Raw genomic sequence first — 18780 nt, 5'->3', positions numbered from 1 at the left:
AATTATATTTCTATCAATGATATACAGGAGATCTTCCATCTGCTGGGTACAAGGGGCTGGGCTAACTAAGAAAGATCAATGTGTTTTTTCTCTACATTGGCCATGTTAAAGCAGGCTGCTAAAACAGGACACATTCAGCCACAGGGGGAAGGGAAAGGTTGCTGCAACGTAGCTACTGTTACATTATGATGGCAACTCTAAATGGCATTTACACATCCAGGTGACAACACATAATCTAATGAAAATAGAGATAGTTTGTTACTGTAAGTTCACAGCAGCCTAGACAACCTCTTATCATATCATATTTCAGTGTGGGCACCATGTGTCTTGGCTCCTGTGAGCAGGTGAGTGGACTCTTGGCCAAAAATACCCCAGCTCCTAAGGAGGTGTAGTGCACAACCAGGTTGTCAGGTTTCTCTCTCTGCTGAGACCTAGAGTGTGGTCCCACTACTGTCCAGGGGCTTGCATGTACCAGGGAATGTACCAGGCTCCTCTTGGGCAAGGGGAGTTGCCGTTAGGGCCAGTGACTCGGCTGCTGGGCAGGGTGCAGAGGGTGTGGCTGCCAGTTGGCTCTGACCCACAGCTCATGAAGGCCAGGAAGCACCTGTAAAACTGTGACACGTGACATCGTCAATGCAATATATCCTGTGTGATAATGGAGTACTGATGTAAAAGTTTCAATTTCATCATCAAACCATTGACAGGTAAGAACAATGGCCAGTGTGTGTACCACTGACAGGCTGTTACCTGGTTGTTTAACAGGATATATATGATAGGGTTGAGAAACGTGCTACTTTTGGCGAGGATGGAGGGGACAATGCTTGTCGTGGGGCCGACCAGGCCAACCTGGCCGAAAGTGGCTAGCAGAGCTACCACCCCGTAGGGCATCCAGCACAGCAGGTAGCAGGACACCATGGAGACAACCATCACCAACACATGGGTCTCCCGCCGATGTGCAGACAACTGGTTGGTTTTGGCTACCTGAGGAGATATGACATTTTATAATATAATAATATATGCCATTTAGCAGACACTTTTATTCAAAGCGACTTTCAGTCATACACTTTTCATACATTGGATATACAGGTGGTTCCAGGAATCAGCCCACTGTCCTGGCGTTGCAAGTGCAATGCTCTACCAATGGAGCTACAGACACATAGGACTATTTTATTCAAGTTACTTACGCTGACTAATTTCTCCAATCAAACCCCCAACCAATCGCATCACTACCATCTAAAGAAGGCCACTACCATCTGAAGGCCACTACCATCTGAAGGCCACTACAATCTGAAGGCCCCTACCATCTAAAGAAGGCCCCTACCATCTAAAGAAGGTCCCTACCATCTAAAGAAGGCCCCTACCATCTAAAGAAGGCCCCTACCATCTAAAGAAGGTCCCTACCATCTAAAGAAGGCCCCTACCATCTAAAGAAGGCCCCTACCATCTAAAGAAGGCCCCTACCATCTAAAGAAGGCCACTACCATCTAAAGAAGGCCACTACCATCTAAAGAAGGCCACTACCATCTAAAGAAGGCCCCTACCATCTAAAGAAGGCCACTACCATCTAAAGAAGGCCACTACCATCTAAAGAAGGCCACTACCATCTAAAGAAGGCCACTACCATCTAAAGAAGGCCACTACCATCTGAAGGCCACTACAATCTGAAGGCCCCTACCATCTAAAGAAGGCCCCTACCATCTAAAGAAGGTCCCTACCATCTAAAGAAGGCCCCTACCATCTAAAGAAGGCCCCTACCATCTAAAGAAGGCCACTACCATCTAAAGAAGGCCACTACCATCTAAAGAAGGCCACTACCATCTAAAGAAGGCCACTACCATCTAAAGAAGGCCACTACCATCTAAAGAAGGCCACTACCATCAAAAGAAGGCCACTACCATCAAAAGAAGGCCACTACCATCTAAAGAAGGCCACTACCATCTGAAGAGGCATTGATAAACCCCCATCAATTGCAATTTAGAAACTCGGATGTATAATATCTAGTAACTAATTTTGTTGCATGTTTCGTACAATAAAAAAAAACATGTCCGAAACTAAGATATCAAAGTAAAATAAATCTCAATTAGATTAAAAGTCAATTAAAAGTAATCTCTCATCTGAATAATGGAGGGGGGGGGGTGAATAAGGAGTTATGTTTATGTTAGGGCATAATACAGGCAATGTGGGTATATGTCCCACTACTGCACTAGTGGCAAGGGGGACTAGCCAGCCTGCCTCACCTTCAGAGTGACTGCAGACCTTCAAGCTGGCAGAACTGAGCATGAATGATGGTGGCCCACTGGAATTGCACAGCTGTCTCAACATGATAAATGGTTTCACTGTGTTGAATGTGTAGTGTTAAGAATTTCCAAAGGGGGCATTTTATTGCTATTATCTTTAGTTAAGGTCTGCTGTACATCTCACAGATTTAGGACATACATTGTGACATTTCCACTTCCTGCTTTTTCAATTATTGTCACGGTCTTGCATATTTCACCATAGTTTATCCTCCCTTGTATTATTACCAAAACACATTAGGATCTGAACAGTCTGTTGGGAGTGGTCCAGGACAGGGCCATGGCAGGTGGATGGCTCTGTGTGGAGGGAGGTGAAAGATGCTTTAGGAGAGACTGATGCTGCCATCAGAGAAGGAAGATGTTTACTGAAGATGTTTACTCAGAGCAACAAAGCTATAAAAAAAGCCTTCAGCACATCATTCACTTCCTTTGTAAGACAAACAGTCGAGACACATAACCAACTTTGACGTGATCATCATTGTTGCCATCTTCATGTACAAGCATGCCCTCCAATCATCACCAAAATACTCACCATCATCAATATAAATCGGTTTTAGCATTAACCAATCACACTGACTCACCCCACGGATGAAAAAGAGGATCTTCCCATAGCAGATGACCATGAGCAGCAGGGGAAGCAGGAGGCAGAAGATGAAGAGGCAGGTGACATAGGAGATGTTCCCAGAAGAGCGCTGGTGCCACTGCACTGAGCATATGGTGCCTGGGCCCTCAGGACCGTAGCTGCTCCAGCCAAAGAAAGGTGGCATTGTCCACACCAAGGAGTAGAGCCAGGCTCCCCCGATGGCCAGCCAGGCCTTCTTGTAGTCAGACGGGTCAGCCTTTGTGTAAGACAATATCGTGGAGTAGCGCTCGTAGGACAGGACGGCCAGAGATGCTAGAGAAACGATGCCTGCACAGAGAAATGGATGGAGGTGCCCCAGTTTCTGTGCGTTAGAGATGTATAAGATAAACATGAAGTGTCTCCTCTCTAATGGGAGTTTGAGTCAGAGCTTCCTGGGCGTTAAAGAGGAGACACGGCATACTCATCGTAGACATACCTAACACACAGATAGTGAGTGAGTGTGGAGGTAGAGTAGTAGCTGTGGTGAGAATAACAGAGGAAGCAAAAGTTTCCACATTGTAAACCACATTGTAAACCATTGTAAACCATAACTCATAGCATTGCAGTTAGAACCTATAACATACATTACACTGCCTCCAGATGTCAGCCTTTTAATCCACAATCTAAATCGTGGACAAGAAGTCTACTCCGCTTGGTATATGAAAGGCATGCAGAGCATACAAGAGGGCAATTTATATCATTTCTGCTGTGGACAAAACTCCAGCTCATGAATAAGATGTAGGTATTATTCTACTGGTCAGCAGACACCGTAACCAAGGTGACAGTTTGTATATTGTTGAGCCAGGGACAAGATACAGTGAAAGCTTACATAAGAATACAATTCTAACAGTCATCAAGAAACACTGCTTTGACTTGAAAGTTTGACTCAAAATGTGTCTCTTTACCAGTCAAACTGACTGTGTAGCGAGTTTCAGAGATCAAACATGTTATTTGCTTATTTAATGTTAATTCAAGACTAGGATGCATGTGGTATGATTCTCTCACACAGGACGGAGAGCATGGCGCGAGAGGACCTGTTGAAACATGAGATTGACATGCAAGTTTCTTCCTCGGTTTTCAGTATCTCTAAAACTTTACCATTATGAAAAGGATAGGAAGCGTATAGGTTATCAAGTCAACTAACCGAAAAGCGTGTTGGCGAAACCGTACCACTTGCACCCTTGGTCTCCGATGAGCCATCTGCCGTAGAGGCTCGCAGCAAAACTGAAGGGAGTTCCAAAGATACACACCAGCATGTCACTCACGCTGATGTTGAGCAGGATGAGGTTGATGGGCGTCCTCAGCACCTGGAACCGTGCGAAGAGGAGAAGGACGAAGAAATTGCTGATGAATCCTAATAGTAAAATGACACCGAGGAATACTGCAACCACTGTGTGCCCTGTCCTGCTGAGCTCGGACTTCTCGCTGTATTCGAGAGAGTCACGGACACTGTCTTTCGCGTTGGGGTTCATCGCGGAACTGTCCTCGGTACTGAAATTGAAGTTGCGGCTTTCAACAACTATTGTAGCGCCTTGCGGAGTCAATGGTGGTGGATGAGACATTAAGGGGCCGGGGAAGATTGTTCTGGACCTTAACTCTCACTCACACGTTGTCAGTGCAGACATGGGCAATACATCTTAGACTCGCCTGCAGATTTCAGTTTCCACTGCTCTCGCACTCGCTTGCAGGCTATCGACGAATCGGCCCCAGACGGCTCAACGCCAACCCTTTATTTATCTCCCATTCCCATTGGGTTTTTTCTTAGTTTTAATTGAATGTGCTACGCGATGAGGAAGTCGGCGAAACACTAAAATAGTTGAATTAACCAACAAGGGTAGACTATGGCTAATAGACTCATGTAATTAGATAAGCACCCACACCAGTCTCTGTTCAATGAATACAAAGCACACTGGCGTAACACAATGAGTGCTTTACACAGACAGGCCAATTACAATAGTTGTCCACTAATTAGTATTTTGACCAATCAGATCAGCTCTTTTGCCAATAATTGGGCAAAGGGTCAGAATTGATCGCAGCCAAACACTTGAGTTGCATTTTTTAGGACAATTGCCCCCTCAACATACTGTACTTTCAGACTGCTTCATTAATGCACAGTGTGCAGAGCCATGGTCCATGACTGAATACAATAGGTTCTGTTGAGTGGCTATTATGCTATTAGTCAAAACAACCTGCTCACTTGTATATGCCATACTGTTCACTGTTAGATAATGTTACACCAATGTTCTGGTAAATATTGAAATAGCTGCATGAAGATCTGGAGCCCACGGCTTATATTTAAATTGAGCTTTTCTTCCTGTGGTTGAAAGGGCCATGATATTGTTCCATCCCAGGGGGTCATCTCACTTCCCCCATACAGAGACACACAGAACTGCATTTCAGCGTAAACAGGTGCTATTAGCCTATAGCTTTGAGTATGTTGGTCATCTAAAGAGTAAAGAAAGCATGTATTTACAGAGCCCGAGAGTGTGGAAATTGGACTGCTCAAAAGCTTTTCAGATCGTTATCTGTGAAAATCGAATTATTCGAGCCATAACTCTCTCAAGCTGTATCCAAAGGTTGGGATGTAACCCTTGGAGAGATATTTTGATCTCATCAGTCTCAGCAGTCTATAAGACTCAGCAAAGTGCTCCCATTGAGGGAGCAATCCTAAATAGGCCGGATGTCACACTGGAGCAGCTTCTAGATCACCTCTCTACTTTGTTCTTCCTCTGTGGTAATGAATTGTAAATCAAATAACATTTTATTGGTTGCATATGTAGCCAATGTGAAATGGCTAGCTAGTGGCGTTTCAATCGGTGACGTCACTTGCTCTGAGACCTTGAAGTAGTGGTTCCCCTTGCTCTGCAAGGGCCGTGGCTTTTGTGGAGCGATGGGTAACGATGCTTTGAGGGTGACTATTGACGTGTGCAGAGCGTCCCTGGTTCGCGCCCAGGTCGAGGGGACGGACGTAAAGTCTATACTGTTACACATACACATATTTAGCAGATGTTATTGTGGGTGTAGGGAAATGTGTGTGTTCCTAGCTCCAACAGCGCAATAATATCTCACAATACACACCAATCTAAAAGTAAAATACTGGAATTAAGGAATATAGAAATATTTTGACCAGCAATGTCAGATTCCGGAGTGTGTGTGTGTATGTATGTATACACACACTCCAGAATCTAACTATATATATATATATATATATATATACACACACACACTACAGTTCAAAAGTTTGGGGTCACTTAGAAATGTCATTGTTGTCCATGAAAACATACATGAAATGAATTGAAAAATGAATAGGAAATGTAGTCAAGACATTGACAAGGTTATGGGCACTCCTTACGTACCATACGGTCAAGTTGCTCCACAACAGCTCAATAAGGGTTGAGATCTGGTGACTGTGCTGGCCACTCCATTATAGACAGAATACCAGCTGACTGCTTCTTCCCTAAATAGTTATTGCATAGTTTGGAGCTGTGCTTTGGGTCATTGTCCTGTTGTAGGAGGAAATTGGCTCCAATTACCGCAGTCCACAGGGTATGGCATGGCGTTGCAAACTGGGGTGAGAACCTTCCTTCTGGAAGATCCCTTTTACCCTGTAGAAATCTCCCACTTTACCACCACCAAAGCACCCCAGACCATCACATTGCCTCCACCATGCTTGACAGACGGCGTGAAGCACTCCTCCAGCATATTTTCAGTTTTTCTGCATCTCACGAATGTTCTTCTTTGTGATCCGAACACCTCAAACTTAGATTTGTCTGTCCATAACACTTTTTCCCAATCTTCCTCTGTCCAGAAGAAGAGACTTGCTTGGGTCAAGAACCACAAGCAATGGACATTAGACCGGTGGAAATCTGTAATTTGGTATAACATATATTTTGATTTGTTTAATACTTTTTGGGTTACTACATGATGTCTTCACTATTATTCTACAATGTAGAAAAAAATTAAGAAAAATCCATGAATAAGTCTGTGTCCAAACTTTTGACTGGTACTGTATATATCTTGTATTTTTATGTGCACTGTGTCATCATGCGCAGACTTTTATCCGCAACAAGTCAATTTGATGGTAACAACTCTGGTGGGAAAAATCTATTTTTTTTAATGCAGAATTTTGAAAATGTCTATGAAAATCTGTCACCAATTGGATGGAAACCTAGATACAGAGATCTCTTCTTCTAGTCATGAGCTAGCTTTCCATCCAATTGGTGACAGATTTTAATGGAAATATAAAAAAATATGCATAAATCAAATATGCACATTTCCCATTGACTTGTTGCAGATAAAACTCAGTGTGTGATGACATAGTGCACACAAAATGTACTTTTTCGCTTACCATATGTTTTCATGTGCCTAATACAAATCTAATGTTCAATGTGTTTCCATCCCATTTTCAACTCTACCAATAGTTTTGTCACAAACTGTTTTGTTAAATAGCAGATGTGCCTACTCTGGTCTTGGCACTTGCTCTCTAGCCCAGGGTTTCCTAAACTTGGTCCTGGGCCACCGGGTGCACGTTTAAATTTTTGCCCTAGCACTACACAGCTGATTCAAATAATCAATGATTGATGACGAACCCTGCTCTAGCCAACAGCTTGCAGATACAGTGCGGGTCAGCTCTGCGGCACAGGTGTCAAACTCATTCTATAAAGGGCTGAGTGGCTGTGGGTTTTCACACCTCCCTTGTACTTAATTTATGAATTAAGGTCACTAATTAGTAAGGAACTCTCACCTGGTTGTCTAGGTCTTAATTGAACGGAAAAACTAAAAACCTGCAGTAACCAATTATTATGGGATGCTGTCCCTTCAAGTAACCATTGCAAATCCAGAATCATGATTTACTAATATATGCAGTATATGTATATATATATATATATATATATATATATATATATATATGTTATTCCTCTTAGATTATCTTTAATATAGACATGGATAATTCCTAATAAGCCGAACAGACGCTGCTACAGTTCCTAAAACAAACTCAGCAAAAAAAGAGATTCACTATCAACTGAGTTTATTTTCAGCAAACTTAACATGTGTAAATATTTGTATGAACATAACAAGATTCAACAACTGAGACATAAACTGAACAAGTTCCACAGACATGTGACTAACAGAAATGGAATAATGTGTCCCTGAACAAAGGGGGGGTCAAAATCAAAAGTAACAGTCAGTATATGGTGTGGCCACCAGCTGTATTAAGTACTGCCGTGCATCTCCTCCTCATGGACTGCACTAGATTTGCCAGTTCTTCCTGTGAGATGTCACCCCACTCTTCCATCAAGTCATCTGCAAGTTAGATCCAACAGGTCACAGACGTGCTCAATGGGATTGAGATCCAGGCTCTTTGCTGGCTATGGCAGAACACAAATCCCACACAGAACAAGCAGTATGGCTGGTGGCATTGTCATGCTGGAGGGTCATGTCAGCAGGAAGGGTACCACATGAGGGAGGAGGATGTCTTCCCTGTAACGCACAGCGTTGAGATTGTCTGCAATGACAGCAAGCTCAGTGCAATGATGCTGTGACACACCGCCCCAGACCACCTCCAAATCGATCCCGCTCCAGAGTACAGGCCTCGGTGTAACGCTCATTCCTTTGACGATAAACGGGAATCCGACCCTGGTGAGACAAAACCTCAACTTGTTAGTGAAGAGCACTTTTTGCCAGTCCTGTCAGGTCCAGCGACGGTGGGTTTGTGCCCATAGGCAATGTTTTTGCCGGTGATGTCTGGTGAGGACCTGCCTACAACAGGCCTACAAGCCCTCAGTCCAGCTTCTCTCAGCCTATTGCGAACAATCTGAGCACTGATGGAGGGATTGTGCGTTCTTGGTGGAACTCAGTTCCAGGATGGCAGTTGTTGTTGCCATCCTGTACCTGTCCCGCAGGTGTGAGGTTCGAATGTACCGATCCTGTGCAGGTGTTGTTACATGTGGTCTGCCTCTGCGAGGACGATCAGCTGTCCGTCCTGTCTCCCTGTAGCGCTGTCTTAGGCATCTCACTGCAATCTATTGCCCTGGCCACATCTGCAGTCCTCTTGCCTCCTTGCAGCATGCCTAAGGCACGTTCACGCAGATGAGCAGGGACCCTGGGCATCTATCTTTGGGTGTATTTCAGTCAGTAGAAAGGCCTCTTTAGTGTCCTAAGTTTTCTGTGACCTTAATTGCCTACCGTCTGTAAGCTGTTAGTGTCTTAACGACCTTTCCACAGGTGCATGTTAATGAATTATTTATGGTTCATTGAACAAGCATTACAATGAAGATCTGTGAAGTTATTTGGACTTTTACAAATTATCTTTGAAAGACAGGGTCCTGAAAAAGGGACGTTACTTTTTTTGCTGAGTTTAGTTATTGTCTGACTTAAAGTCATGCATTCCCCATTCCCCACAGAGCATGCAGAAATGACGGACAATAAGGCACTTCCCGGGTGTCAGTATCACATTGTCCCCCTCCCCAGTAGGTCTGGGGGCAATGTGTACGAGGAAAAGGAACTCACGTTTCACACTTAGTTCCCCTGTCTTCTTTTCTTCATTAACCTTGCAGGACTGTGACGCAGGATTCCATGTGGGCTCACATCTAATCAAAAGTATTGAGGAATAGACACTTTCGCGCTACTGTAATTGGTTGGCATTCTGAAATACTTGACGGTGGGCAAGGAGTGTCGAGGATACAACAACAACTGATACCATGTTCACAGTCTCAACAGGCACGCTTCCCATCTACACACAGTGGAGGGGGATTGTGACATGAACTTCTGGCATCTTAGATAAAGGTTGCATTCCCAATGGTTGTATGCCACATCATTGACTGAGTCAGACTGGCAGATTGCTATAACGTGGTTAGCTGATACTTAAAATATCTATCCAGGCGTTGCAATATCTGGCATGCGTCAGCAACCCCTGGGCAGAGGAACACGCCCATTGTGGTTAGCTGATGTGTAAAACACCTATCCAGACCAGATGTAGTAAGACCTGGCATGCGTCAGCAACGCCTGGAAAGCGCAATGTGCCCAAAACCATTACTTGGAGGTGGAAGATCTGTTACAGTTAGAGGATTTGTGCAGCAGAGTTTTGTGTGTGAAAGACAATGTGTGGGAGTTGATGGCTATTGGTATAACAGCACCTTAGTGATAGATCTGTGCACATGATTAAGAGGCTGGACGTGAGCTTGTCTGGAAGTTGGATGTGTGTGGGTGGCCTGGACGTAAGTGAATCTACCTTCCCCAGAGGACTTAATCCAGCACAGCTACGGAGAGTAAGTGAATATCAATCTTTCCCTCCCACACAGACTGAAACGTCCACACAGGCTGAAACGTCCACGCTGCACAGTCTGAAACGTCCACGCTGCAGAGGCAGAAATGTCCACACAGGCTGAAACGTCCACGCTGCACTGGCTGAAACGTCCACACAGGCTGAAACGTCCACACTGCACTGGCTGAAACGTCCACACAGGCTGAAACGTCCACACAGGCTGAAACGTCCACACTGCACTGGCTGAAACGTCCACACAGACTGAAACATCCACACAGGCTGAAACGTCCACGCTGCACAGTCTGAAACGTCCACGCTGCAGAGGCTTAAATGTCCACACAGGCTGAAACGTCCACACTGCACTGGCTGAAACGTCCACACAGGCTGAAACGTCCATGCTGCGCAGGCTGAAATGTCCAAACAGGCTGAAATGTAAACACTGCACAGGTTGAAATGTCCACACTGCACAGGTTGAAACATCCACACTGCACAAGCTGAAACGTCCACACTGCACTGGCTGAAACGTCCACACTGCACTGGCTGAAACGTCCACACTGCCAGAAACACTTCCCACTACTTCCCCAGTCTCTGCTGCTTTTTCGAACATTCCACAACTCTCCCACTGGGCACACGCTGGTTGAATCAACTTGGAATAGATGTCTGTGCCCAGTGGCTCTAATGTGTGGTTACTTTTTCACACAAACCAATCTGCTGCCTTATGGCAACATCTACAAGCAATCAATAATACAGGTGAAAGAATAAACACAATATCATGCATGGTTGCCATTGGTAAAATGGTCAAATTGATTTTCCATCTCAAAATAAATCATATGACAAGACAGACACTTGAGTTTCAGTTTTAAAGTTGAAATCGAGTCCACTACGAGAGAGCCAATGAGAAACACCGATGTAAACCCTTTCAGTTTTACACTTCTCCAAGGCTTAGTCCCTAATTGTGTTTCCATTCCAGATGACTCATATCAAGACCAAGATCATTTAGTTCATTACACAAATTCTTAGTATAAAATACATTATTAAAGCGATGTTGCACATTTTTGATGTGTTTTTAAGGGAAATAATCAAAAATATATAAATCACTTTTATTTATTTTTATTAAAATCGCCAAGTATTCAAGAACAGAGTACTTCCATGCCGACAGTTCAATTCCTCAATTCTCAATGTGTCACTTTCCACCAATCAAACTGGGAGGTGTTCAGTTCAGCAGTGTCCTTTGTATATCCTGAACAAGTGGGGTGTAGACAGACATCTCTCTACGTGTCCTCTTCATCACTTCCTGTCAGGCTGTTGTCATTAGAACCTACTTCTGAGCCCTCAGAGGTCTCTGGTTCCACCCCTGGGTCTTCTGCTACCTTCACCCCTGCTTCCTGGCTCTGAGAGTTGGAGGGCTCTGCTACTCCAACTACTCACTCAGTTTCAGGTTGGGTGGTGTCCTCAGGTCTCTGCTGTTTGTTTGCTAGAGCACCCTCCGTATAGCTTGTAAAAGGAATCCTTGGTACCAGTAATCCCTCCAGGTAATTTTGTCCAAAATTAGGTTGTAGGTTTGGAATTTTGATCTGGAGCGAATGCCATCATGTGGAGGGTAGCATCCTGTATATGTCTCTGCCAAAACATCCAAGTTTAGCTAACTCCAAATCTATTATTTGGTTTTTTAAAAACAAGTTGAAAAATGTGAGAGCTCAAATGCAGCTGTGTCTCTCTCTTTATCCCTCTAATGCTCATCCACATTGGTGTTGAGTGGAAATGCCTGGCTCATTGTCTCATATGTGCAAGAATGGTTCCACCTGATCACGTCTGCCATCCATCCTTGAGGACATGTATTTCCATTGTTAGTGTGGTCAGGCGAATATCTTGTCAAAATAGGCTAATAGATCATATTTGCCCATGTAGATATTGAATGTAGCAGCAGGGGGGCAGTAGAGAGCACCAACCCGCCACAAATCAACTAAATATCTGGTGTCAGTGCTCCCATCCCAAATACTCAGGCGCATACTTGTATTTTTCATCTCACAAAGTACTTTGATGCTGACACAAAAACTGATATTTAAAAAATGATTGCAGTCTATGTCATTTATTGTCAGTTTTACACACGGTTACAGACTAGACTTATTTGTCACACCTTAAGTACAATGAATAGATCAGTAAGGATGAACATCAGGACATAACTGCATTTTTATGTGTTCCAACGTAAGAAGAAATTAAAAACACAATTCATAGTATGAGCCAAATCATTTGCTTGATCATACTGTGCATATGCTACTCTCTTAGGGAGACTTCCTTGACAAGTGCGTTTATCTCCCATTCAGATTGAGTCAAAGCACAAGCTGCCATGTTACACAGAAGCAAGCTATGTCAGATATTTCAGATTACACACTGACTGTTGACTTACAATCTTTGTTTTTCTATTCATTCATTTGGCACAACTGAAAAGGTGTTCCTCCTTGCTGATTTTGAAAGGTGTTAAGGGATGGGTAGCCGATGTCTTGGGTGCGATCCATCTTGCCAAGTGGGCCCCTCGTAGTTCCCCTCCTCTGGGAAAGAGGTGCTCTTGTGAGGAAGAGGAGTGTGGTTGAGTTGGACGCGTGGTAGTGCCAAGCAATTCTCATGCACGAGGTCTGCCAACCAGGGCGAAACAGGAAGAACATATCATTACAACATAAGCACCTTCTCTCTAATCACTCATGATAATGTCCTAATAGGAGTCATAGAATAATGATAAATCAGAATGATTCTTACTTGGAGAAAATGGGATCTCACCCAAGTTAGGTCTTCTGATGGAGACTTGTCGTTGACTGGAGTCAGAGGAGGCAGAGGTGCTATCTGTGGCACTGGACTTGATGGACCTCACTGAGGGCATGCGCACCAGAGGGCTAGGCCTGGATTTGGCTCCAACTGTGGCAGTTTGGCTCCATTCTGAATAAGACAAGTTATACATTTATAACTTTTTATTTTCACATCAACATCAACATTTATTTTTTGTATATATTTAATTGAATATGACAATGGTCAAACTGAGTAGTTTCATTTCTAATTTGGGTGGTAGGAAGGTATATTGATATGTGGTTGTAAATACCAGAGTATTCTTGGAGTCTTAAGCTGCCAAAGCACAAATGGATTCTCCATTGTTTCCTCACATTCTCCTTCATCAGACAGTGGAACAGAAATATGAAGAACCCTGAAACACAGTGGTGAGACTGACGTTAGGTTATACCCTATATAACCAATACCCTATAACGTAGCCCTTTCCTGTCGTCAAACACAAGCATTTCACTACACACGCAATAACATCCGCTAAACACGTGTATGTGACAAATAACATGTGATTTGATTTGAATAACAAAAGCACCCTCTTTGGCCTCATGGGTGGAATGTTATTCATATTTTTCATAATTGCATCATTAATAAAGATTATTTAAAAGAAAACAAATAAAATCTGGTGTTTCTACGTCAAACCGTTTCGTTATAGTTCAGTCTTCTGTGATGTATAGTATATAAAGTGTAATATTGGGATGCAAACTCAAAATTGAATACATTTCAACTCTATATCTGACATCGTATATGTGTGTGAGGTGTAAACTATTGTTTTCAAAGTAGATTTGTTTAAGACTACCAATAATCACTCTGATGTGGCCCTGATTTAGCCCACTGCAGTAAAAGGTTAAAGGGATGAACTGGCATCAGGTTATACCCTATACCTTATACACTATGACTTAAACAGACAAACGCCTGTTGCTTGGCAGCAGTCACTTGCCTTGCAGACCGTTCAGGACACAGAAGACATAGAGAAAAGGAACCTTGGCTGGCCCCCAGGCGAAAAAAGCCACAGTCCAGGTGAGACCCAGCAGGAAGGTGAGACTGGACACCCCCTTCAGGTCCTGCAAAAGGAGTCCGCTGTGGACGCCGGCTGGCTGATTGACCCGCATGTGGCGGATCTGGACCAGGACCACAACGAAGGTAGCTATGTTGCACAGCAGCACCAGCAAAATGTAGCCCACCACAGACACATAGAAAGCCACTTCATCTTGGATCCAGCAGCTGATAATAGGAGAGAGTAGGATTTATCTACGCATCTGAATAACAACCTCAGTCCAGAATCTACAATACACAGATATACTATAAAGACACTAGTACCACACAATGGTTATCCATTATCTACACATATCTCAATTTAACTGTATAACGTTTTGACTGAGTTGACATTGAGAGTGTCAGATACATGTCATTCAGTGTCATAAAAAAAAAAGTGCTGATCATCTAATGATCGGGAACGATAAACTACCGCAGGATGAATCTAATACCCACAATGCCTCAGAGTTATCCAGTGGTTCCATGGACTCACTGCCAAGGGAACTGCCATAAGAATCTCTCTTTACAACCAGAACAAGGCAACACATAACCAGGGGGGTTCCTGCAAGAGGGTAGGAAGATGGAGAACAGGTGATATGGTTCAATTTATAAAAGTAACAGGGAATACTCATAACTAATAAATATATATATATAAAGAAGTATTTTTTACTGATGTTCTAAATGAACTGAGAGATTGATCTCACCCCATCCCAGGGCGCAGAGCTTTAGGATGTAGGAGGGTACATAAACATTGAAGACTTTGACCAAGGCAAAGTACATGTGCACAGCCTCCAGGCCCATCCAGGTGAAAGAGGCCAGCAGGAAGTAGTGCAGTGTGGAAGCCACCACCACACAGAGCCCATAGCTGCCAAAGGAGGAGAGCCAGGAGTTGACCAGGAAAACCATGTTGAGCCCCAGCAGCGCCAGAGACAAGTTGATGAGGATCTTGGATGGATAGTCTCTGCGGAGCTTCCTGTGAGGGAAGATGGGGGGGATGTGAGACAGAGAGAAAGTAGAGAGGGTAAGAATCAAGTAGACTGTATAAAGTGTATGAAAAGAGGAGGCTGTGGAAAGAATAAGTTCATTTACAAAAGACGAAAAGATGATACAGTGTGAAAACAGGAAGAAGGTAACACTCTAAAAAACGGAGGATGCCGGGTGTACAGTATTTAACTAGATTGATTCATACTCAAATGCTGTGTATGTCAACACAGTGATTCCCAGGAAGAGAGAGGATACACCACAGCCAAGATAAGTTATGATGGTCAGAATTTCCTCATTTGGTACGTCGATGGGTGTCCTGGATACGTCCTACAATACAAGTGAGGACAGTGGGGTAGAGAATGACATCATGGTGACAACAAAGCTTCTGTAAAGTTTTGTAAGGTGACCGGCCTTGGTGCGTTTAAAAGAGGGTCATTACCAGAAGTACTCCAAAATGAGTGAGGTGGTCACACAGGCATGTGGTATAGTCAGCACTGGTGTTGTGCTTCCTGCATCCATGCTGTTCCCATCCTCCCTTTCCATCTGTAGTAATTTAAACAAAATACTCCATCCACCACTGATATAACACACACACAAATCAACTTGAAGTATACTCTTTCCAAAATGTTCTGATTTTATTTGTTTGATAATTCTTCAGTGATTTATAGTGGGACCCACCATTTTGATTGAAGTCCCAGTAGACACACTGCACCTCCTTACCAAGCTTCAAGAGAAAATATAATTGGATCAGGCAGTAAAATATGGGTTTGATTGATCATTTTACAAGTGGTTGTTCAATTCATTTATTGTCACCCTTATGAAAATGGACTGCAGTTAGAGTGTAGTATAACTGTCGTGTCTTTAGTATCCTTAATGATGAAGATTGTTATTTTATCAAATCAATTCTCTGTGTAATTATTATTACTACGTAATTAAACTAATCATGTAAAACTTTAATTAACTAGGAAGTCGGGGCACCAGGGGAAAAATGTTTATAGTGTCTCTATTGTGTCTCCATTATGAGTCAGCAATATACAAATTGGCTTAATTATTTATTTACTAACTAACTAAATAATCACACAGAATTACATACATACATACATACATACATACATACAACAGGATAAATTATACATTGATTACTAATCATGCCATGAAAAGTCCCTAGTGGACTAACCCGATATGACAGCTGGTTACACAAAGGGTGGAGGAAGAAAGAGCGGGGTTAGGAGAGACAAAGGAATGAGTCTGATTCGTATCTTGGGAAGCTATGCTCACGTAAATACAAAAGCATATGCATTCTAATAACCGCCCATTCGGGAAAAATAAAATTAATATATATATTTATGATTGAGCTGGGTTTCGATAGATGGGTTGACGATGTAAAACTCTGGTTTGCCCAGTAGAGATCGCCCTTTTCCTTTGTAAAAATCTCTCTTGTCGTAGTGTTGATTAGAGCGGATACGTTGGAGTAACCTGTAGTGCTTAGAGGATTGTCTGTGTCCTCGTCCTAGGCCACGTACGTTCTCAGCTGCAGACTGATAACCGTGATGATTAGGATTTGATAACTTTTTTTGCCATATTGAGGCTGAGCTGCATTCTGGCTGGTGTAGTAGAACATTAACCATTTCAACGTGGGGCTCGTCACCTCCACGTTATCTTGTCTCATGTAAATTTAATAAGGTAGTATTGTAGTTCAACCATTTGCAACCTCAGTTTACACCGTGGTTTGCGTGGTCTTAACCATTCGAGACATCAGGCTTACCGTGGGTCTCTTTGGCATGACATGTACATTTCATCACGGGTGGTTTTACGCATTTCAGAGAAAAGATCGGTCCATGACGCCTAATGTGATGTCTGGGCTCGCGGGGGTGTGGCCACTGACTAGTTCATCTTTATATGAAAATCCATACTCTCATTTAGAAGGTTAACATCACATTACATATTCTCACAAATAGTTTAATGATTAATCACGTTTCACAATATTTAGATGTAAACCTGACAGCTGGGAAATGTACACTTTAAGAGATACAGTTATGTGTGTTTCCTGTCCTTCACGAGATCACCAAATGAAACACACTCGTCATAACTGTCCCTTAAGTGTCCATGATCTACACCCAGAAAGGGCCATGTCATGACCCTGTAGTTTGAGTGCAGTACAATTGCAGTATGCTGCAAATACTGCATCCAAAAAAACACTTTTTTTTCTGGAGTAATTTTGTAGTGTAACTGCAGTTAGAGTGCAGTATGACTGCAGTTCAACTGCAATACACTGCAGTTGTTCTGCAATTACTGTGTCCAGAATACCACAGTCGACTGCAGTTACTGCACTTTTACTGCAGTTTCAAAACGTAAATATTTTTTTGTAAGGGCAGTAAGTGTTCCACATACTGCATTGGACATCAGGTGATGCAGTGTCACCTCAACATCCTCCTCTAGGTCCTTGATGGGGCCACTGCTATTGGTGACACTGGCTGAGACCACATACGTGTTCAGGATCTTCCCACTCGGGTTGTTCTGAAAGCGAAAGTATGCCGCATTGGGATTTACTTCTGTCCTTGAATACAATACAGTTCTGACATAATAAACCCTGCTGTGGTGCAACTCTGTTACCATGAAGAGAGTTGGGATTCCATAAAACTGAAACTGAACCCGCGGCTGGGCACCACTTTGTTGAGGAAAGCTGTACTTCAAGGCTGAGGGTAGGGAGATGAATGCAACCGTTCCTTTGAATGGATCCTTGTTGATATAAATCTAAAACACCAAGATGAATTAAGGCCATGACCAGAATGCCATCTCAATATCAATGACAGTACAGATGGTTAAACTGGCTTTATATTATATTACCTTGTGTTTAGAAGGATAACGCTGGAAAACTATTGTTATGTATGGGATTTAATTAGTGCTAACCTCAGGGTTCAGGCCCCCTGCAGCAGACGAAACGCCAAAGGTGAGGCTCTGAAACTGGTCAGGGTCAACATTCACCACAGAGATCGCCATCGCAGGAGCAACCAAAGTGTAATTTGTCTGGTAAAAACAAGACATCTTGTCCCCAACCATCTCTGTAATGTTCAGTATTCTACAGAGCAAAGAGAAGGAGGCAGAGAAGAGGACACAGTGAAGAGTGATGGCAGAGCATACAGGAGCGAGAGAGGGAGAGGGAGAGAGAGAGAGAGAGAGGGAGAGAGAGAGCATGTTATCAATTCGTACAGCTTCAATAGACTAGGGCTACGGTCCAATATCCATACTAACATTAGCCCAGTACATTCCTTCATTCTAAGTGGTATGTTAGTGTGGATACTGGACTTGGTCCAAGGTCTATCGTGTTCGTCTGTGTGGTTTTTAGAAAGCCTCCTGATCCCCGCTCCATTTCTTTAACCACCTGATCTGTGTGGTAGGGCTGAGTGGAACAGAGAGAAAACACCCACTGGTTGGTGACATGCTGCAGGTAGCTCTTAGACTCCAACATGTCTGAGATGATGCTGATGATAGCTTTGCCCAGAGGTGGGGTCATCCAGCTGATGAAAACAATTGTTTTGAGTTTCTTCAGAACGGTATCAAGTTCAGTGCAGTTGAGTTCTGGATGGTCCTGCAGCAGGCTCTCTATAATCTCTACCACATCCATTGCGTTCTCTGAAAACATCAAAAGCATAATACATTGAATTTCATGGGTACAGACAAAAGCCGATAGGTAGACAGTTTTGAATCCTAGGCTGGGCCCCCGTGGGGGGGGTGGGGTGGGGGGGTGGGGT

The 18780-nt window shown here is 43.3% G+C and overlaps 1 protein-coding gene across 1 annotated transcript; it reads right to left on the bottom strand.

Moving 5' to 3' along the window:
- Positions 1 to 447: 447 nt before the first annotated feature.
- LOC139388390 (pinopsin-like) lies at positions 448 to 4388 on the bottom strand. Its single transcript, XM_071135024.1, has 4 exons — positions 4061 to 4388; positions 2876 to 3204; positions 748 to 981; positions 448 to 612 (listed from the first exon to the last, which is right to left on the bottom strand). The coding sequence occupies exons 1-4, from the start codon at positions 4386 to 4388 to the stop codon at positions 448 to 450; spliced, it is 1056 nt and encodes a 351-aa protein (XP_070991125.1).
- Between the last annotated feature and the right edge of the window lie 14392 nt (positions 4389 to 18780).

This window comes from Oncorhynchus clarkii, chromosome 29, assembly GCF_045791955.1.
Source record: "Oncorhynchus clarkii lewisi isolate Uvic-CL-2024 chromosome 29, UVic_Ocla_1.0, whole genome shotgun sequence".
Lineage (NCBI taxonomy): Eukaryota > Metazoa > Chordata > Actinopteri > Salmoniformes > Salmonidae > Oncorhynchus > Oncorhynchus clarkii.
The sequence above is the reverse complement of the archived record's forward strand: the minus strand, read 5'-3'. Positions and strand labels throughout refer to the sequence as shown.